The 6,000-nt window shown below is 41.7% G+C and overlaps 1 protein-coding gene across 5 annotated transcripts in view; it reads left to right on the top strand.

Moving 5' to 3' along the window:
- Positions 1 to 2,128: 2,128 nt before the first annotated feature.
- Rhobtb3 (Rho related BTB domain containing 3) overlaps positions 2,129 to 6,000 on the top strand; it is a 54,716-nt gene continuing 50,844 nt past the window's right edge. For 3 of the 5 annotated variants that reach the window (XM_076856997.2, XM_076856998.2, XM_076856996.2), the window contains exons 1-2: positions 2,129 to 2,809; positions 2,991 to 3,216. In XM_076856997.2, the coding sequence (XP_076713112.1) occupies positions 2,808 to 2,809; positions 2,991 to 3,216 (228 nt within the window). In that variant the 5' untranslated portion in view covers positions 2,129 to 2,807. Of the gene's footprint in view, positions 2,810 to 2,990; positions 3,217 to 4,830; positions 4,936 to 6,000 lie in introns of those variants that run through there. The other 2 variants (XM_076856999.2, XM_076857000.2) reach the window with 2 other exon arrangements.

The raw sequence follows: 6,000 nt of genomic DNA, 5'->3' as shown, positions 1-6,000 counted from the left end.
CATGGAGGGAGGATAGCTTAAGCCCAGGAGTCTGAGAGTAGCTTGGACAACAAAGTGAGAATGTGTCTTAAAAAAAAAAAGAAGAAGAAGAAGAAGAAGAAGAAGAAGAAGAAGAAGAAGAAGAAGAAGAAGAAGAAAGGAGAAATTTATAAATTTAATATATTTATTTAATTTATATACTTGTTTTCCTTATCCATTTACACATTCTGTTTGTTTTTTTTTTTTTTTCCTTTGTGGTACTGAAGACAGATTTAAAGGTAGGTAGTTAGTGTAGTTAGGTAAATCGGGTCTAATATGGAGTAATGAAGGCTATATTGAGAATGGAGTCCAGGAAAAGGGGAATTGAAAATGTCCCCAAGGCCCAGAGCCCTTCCCAAGGAAATGTTAATGAAGCAGCTCCCAGCAAACCCTGAGATGCTAATCAGAAGTCCTTCTGGCCCGCCTGTCTCCCACCCTTTGGACCTTCCCCACCTACATTCCATCACTGCAAGAAAACAGGACAAAGGACAAAAATGCATGCGACTGGAATGGAGGAAATCTGAAAGTAAACCTTAGCTATAAAAAAAGGGAAGACCTGGGGCTGGGGATGTGGCTCAAGGGGTAGCGAGATTGCCTGGCATGCCCCAGGGCGCTGGGTTTGAGCCTCAGTACCACATAAAAATAAAATAAAGATGTTGTGTCCACCGAAAACTAAAAAATAAATATTAAAAAAAAAAAAAAAAAAAAGGGAAAAGCTCCCTCTTCCATGGATTCCACCTCTTGGGTCCCCTTCTTCCTACAGGGAGAAGTCTTTTCTGGGGTCCTTTAATAAAGATTTTACTTTCCACTCTAAACTTGCCTCTGCATGCTTCTCTGGTGTTAAACTTCAGCATCGGGGAAGCAAGGACTCCTCACCGGTAAACAGCCTTAACAGTACTGGGGATTGAACTTGGTGGTGCTCTGAGACAGGGTCTTGCTGGCCTTGAATTTGTGATCCTCCTGCCTCAGCCTTGAGTCACCGGGATTACATACATAGGCCACATCCTCTGGCCATTCTAGTGTCTTTTTGTTTGCCGTGTCGGTAACTGGAGGGGATTGATGAAAACATTTTTTATTTACTGGAGAGAAAAGGCGACAGTATATGCTTGAACTTTTTAAGATGACTAAGGTTCTAGAGATTAAAAGAAATTATACTTAGGTGCAAAGGGAAATTAATTTAAAAAAATCTCTTTGACCACTTAACGGTAAGAAGAAACTATTAAACTATTTTCAACTGAAATAAGGGCCCATAATAAAAATCTGTTGACATTCCAAAGGCCTCCCCGACCTTTTCTTTTTATTCGTCATACACTCAAAACATTGCTCTGGTGAGAAAAGAAACAGCCCAGTTTTAAAGTAGGGCAAAATAAATATAAATAAAAGGATCAACGAACTCTTTTAGCACAAGAGTATTTGTGCGAATTTTAGTATTTATGGAGAAGCTGCAGAGTAACCCCTGTCCCCTTGGTATTAGCAGTAGTCCCTGTGTTCATTTGCACCGAAGAAGTTTGAAGCCCTTTAGGGACTGGACAGGCACCATCTTTACTACAGTGTGTCATCGTGAAAGAATCTGAAGTATCCTTGCATTAACGCGATGCTTATTTTTTCAGTTGGTTTGTGAACTATTATTAAATATGTAGCCATAATGTGTACTGAAAAATCTCCAAGTAAATTAACAAACTTCCTTCAAAAAATATTACACTAAAAATCCCAGTATTTAAAATCTGCATGTTGGTAAAAGTATGTCAAATATAGCTTGAAATAGTAAATAATCCCCCAAAGCAATATTTGCAAATTAATTGGTGTGTGAACAAAGAACCCTTTTTCGCAGCAGCAGCATGAATGTTGCCTTTATTTTTGTTCTCACAAGTATGATTTTAGAAAACAGCTGTAGCGCATGTTGACAAATGACAAAGCGGCAGACGTGGTAAAACACTTTCCGCCAAGGCCAAAGCGTGGGGGGGCGGGGGCGCGGGGTTGCTGGAGCGGCAAACTGGCTGGAATCCCTAGTTTCGCTAACCTCTTTTTTTTTTTTTCCCCAGTCCGGAGTAAGAGGGGGCCTCCTCGCCCCACCCCCTTTCCTGGCTCTGGTTACAGCCTTTCGAGTTGAGCAAACTTGCTGCTGGCGGATTGGCGGCCGGGAGCTCTCCGACTCAGGCGTTGTATTTATTAATTTATATTCCACGGCGCCCAGCGCGGGCCGCTCCTTTGTATCCGGCCGCCACCGCCCGGGTCCAAGGCCTCAGCGGGCAGCGCGTCCCCCACGTCCACCGGACTCCCGCGGCCGGCACGTGCTGGGCCCAGCCGGCCGAGGGGGCGGAGGCCCGTTTTTTTTTTTTTTTCTTTTTTTCTACCCCCTCTTTGCCAGGAGGAGGAGGAGCAGCAGCAACAGCAGCAGCAGCAGTAGGAGGCGACAGCTGCCCCGCCAGGGAGGCGCGGCAGAGCACGGGCTGCGGTCAGCTGAATCCTCTCGGGGCTGCAGACCTGCCCCGCGCTCGGCGACTCACTGCGGCGGCGGCCGCCGGCGATGTTCCCCAGCACTTCCTGACTGGCACGGTGCACTCGGCTGCGCTCACGCGCCCCCAGCCCTGGGCCCCCCGGCTCGCTCGCTCGCTGGCTGACGGGCTCACGCGGCCCCGCTCAGCGTCGGCCGCGCAGTGGTGGAGGCGCGCGAGGGGGTCGCGGCTGGGGATGAGCGGCTTGCGGGTAAACACGCCACCGACTGGCCCCGAGAGGCCGTGAGGAGCTGGTTTTCTCCGAATCGCCGCCCTGCCCTTGAATTTGAGATCATGTACGTACCCGTCGAAGTCCTGCCATTGTCTGTAGCCGGAACGCGAGCGGTGCGCCCTGGGAATAGGGGCTCGCGCCCACCCTCGCTGCGCGCTGCCCCCGCCACTTCCTGTTCGGATGAAAGGGACAGGCGCGCTGACCGTGCTGCTTTTCTCCCCTCGTCCCCCTCTCTGTCGATGCAGGTCCATTCACATCGTGGCGCTGGGGAACGAAGGCGACGCGTTCCACCAGGACAATCGGCCGTCGGGGCTCATCCGCACTTACCTGGGGAGAAGCCCTCTGGTCTCAGGGGACGAAAGCAGCTTGTTGCTGAACGCGACCAGCACGGTCGCGCGTCCAGTGTTCACGGAGTATCAGGCCAGTGCGTTTGGGAACGTCAAGCTCGTGGTTCACGACTGTCCCGTGTGGGTAAGGGACACCAGCTGCTCCGTGCTGAGGCTGAAGGATTTTTTTTTTTTTTTTTTTTAATTTTCTTCTCCCTACTTTTCCCAGTTCCACGAACGCGGAGTGTTTGCCTTACATGGGTAGAGTTTTAAAACATTTTGGGGGACATCTGTAGTCTTTGTTTAGTGGGACACGGGGCAGCCCAGTCAAAGAACTTGGCAATAAGGTAAAAAGCCCAAGTGGAGTGTGGAGCACTTAGTCGTACACTTCACGACTGTGGTATGTTCCTTGGTAGACAACTGACAGTTGAATGTGCCAGCCTCAAAGGACAGGGTCACCAAGTTCCACTAGCAAAGAGCAATGTTTTTTCATGCCTACTCTGTGGAGGATAGGGTAATACTAGTGTTCTATAAATACAGCCCTCTTATAGCTCAGTGTAGGCAAAAATACTTTTCACTGGACAGTTCAGAAATAGTATGTAAAGGTGGGGAAAGACAGAGACTGAGAATTAATTTTAAAGACTCATTTATAGCACTGATAACCTCTGAAAGTTTTAAAAAATATTAATAATACAAATACTTTTTATATGCAGTTCTTTGATTTTAATGACTCATAACTAGAAATAATGTAATTAATGATGTTTGGAATTAAAAAAATCTTTATGATTGTGATAATTAAATGAAGTTGTAGTGAGATAGATAAAATTCAGCTTGATTCTTGTATGTTTCATAAAGGACAAAGGAATCTACTTCTTGACACATATAAATATTTTCAGTACAGTGTAACATTATATTTAAATGTTTTCATTTAGTTTTATTCAAGAATGTCTGTTTTTTTACTAATATTGTTAAATATATTTCAGCTAAAGAGTACAGAAGAAACTTTTATGCAGAAGAAACTTTAGTGTCTAAGAATACACACACACACACACACACACACACATATATATATATATATATAAATTTTAGTGTCACAGAATATAAACTACTCTGAGATTTTACAGTTAAACAGCAATTTTAATGAAACTATACTAGCATACCTTTAAAAAAATGTATAGAATGAATTAGAAAAATTCTTATGCAAATTTCCATATTCCATATTATGGAAAGAAAAGACTGCTTGCTCATATAAATATTCAGATAAAGGAAAGTTTTGTTAGTGTGCTTTTCAATATGTAGGATGCTAGTAAGCCCCTAGCTATGACAGTGATGCTGCTGTTCGTAGGAAGCATCAATGGAGTCTTTGCAAGCAAATGAAGCATGTGTTTTACTTTTGGCCCTTTTATTATGAAAGATCTTATAGCCTCTAAGACTTATTGGATCAATGTGCAGTTGAACAAATGTTTAGTGAACAAATAAATGTGCATAAAACAAAATAAGCAGAATTAGGATGTTAGTATTACTTTCTCTGTTTTTAATTTGAGCCATTACCCTTTCCTGTTTATGTTGTTAATTTAGCAAACAATGCTTGTGATCCCATGTATTGTGTGTAGTAGAATGAAATCTTCCAAATGGATAAAGTAAGCCTCTGTAGTCTGGATTCTTGTCATATATTGATTATTATGGTTTATTATGCTAATCACTTCATTTAGTTAAGACTCTGGTGGAACCAAGTTTGTAACTAGGTGTAATTTTCTAGGTTATAGTGGATCTTCAAACATAGTAGATTACATTTGCAGAATTTCTCATTCTAAGGTGCTTTTCTTCTCTACGTGTTAAGTAAAGCCCATCAGAGATGTTAAAGGTAAGTGTGTTAATCAGGTGTTATTGACATATGTACTGAATCAGAATGTTAAATGTAGCAGAGCAGATAGAACACAGGTTTTGATATCAAGAGGAACTGACTTCAGAACCCCACATTGCCACTTAGTGCCTTTCTGTCTTTGGTAAATCATTTACCTTTTTTCAGTCTTACCTGACTATAGACTAATCATAATAATCTCTGCCTCCTACAGCTATGCTAAGGAGTAAATGAGATAGTAAATGTAAAGTTCTAAGTGTAGAGACTGTGCTCCATAAGTGGTATCTGCTATAATAATAAAATGTTTATTGTAACTCTAGTATAGTCATGTATCACTTATGCTAAGCAAAGGTAAAGTTTCCTCATGTCCTTCAAGATTTAAACCAATACACTAGATTGGAACAGTGATATTAGTTATCACACAAATATATTATCTACTACCACAATCAAGTAAAATAAATTTTTTATTTCAGTATAGAAATTCAGATTTAAAAAAAAAAACAAACACTATTATTTTTTTAAGATGAGTTCCATTCTCTAAATGTGGTTCCAAGTCTTGCATAATCCCCTAGAGGAAATCCTGGAATTGATTTACAAGAGATGGAAGAGTCTTTATTTCCTTCATAATTCTAGAAACCAGTGGAGTGTTTTCTCTTTGACATAGCTTGAGAAGAAATGTGTTGTTGCTCCTTGGAGTTGGGATCAGATGGTTGTGCTTCTATTCCCTAGTTACTTTCTGTAAATCCTTAGCCTTGTTCTGTCTCCTTGGCCATATGTACTTGGCACTTTTTAAATAAATGTGTTTCAAATAACAGCTCATTATTTAGTATTTCTCTCATCCACTCCCTTTTTTTGTGCAGTTACGTTATTACTTCATTTCACAATTCTACATCTTTTCCTGTTTACCAAAAAAATTTTATAAAAAGCAATGAGCTAATACATTCACAGTTTTCTTGTGCAGGATCTGAAGTTCTGATTTCTATTAACAAATGAAAGTATTGTGGTCTTTATAGACAATACTACAGAGTTAATGATGCCCAAACCCAATTTTTTTTTTTTCCCATGACA

This window comes from Callospermophilus lateralis, chromosome 5 (assembly GCF_048772815.1).
Source record: "Callospermophilus lateralis isolate mCalLat2 chromosome 5, mCalLat2.hap1, whole genome shotgun sequence".
NCBI classification, from domain to species: Eukaryota; Metazoa; Chordata; class Mammalia; order Rodentia; family Sciuridae; genus Callospermophilus; species Callospermophilus lateralis.
Note: the sequence above shows the minus strand (reverse complement) of the source record. Positions and strands in the feature narration are given on the sequence as shown.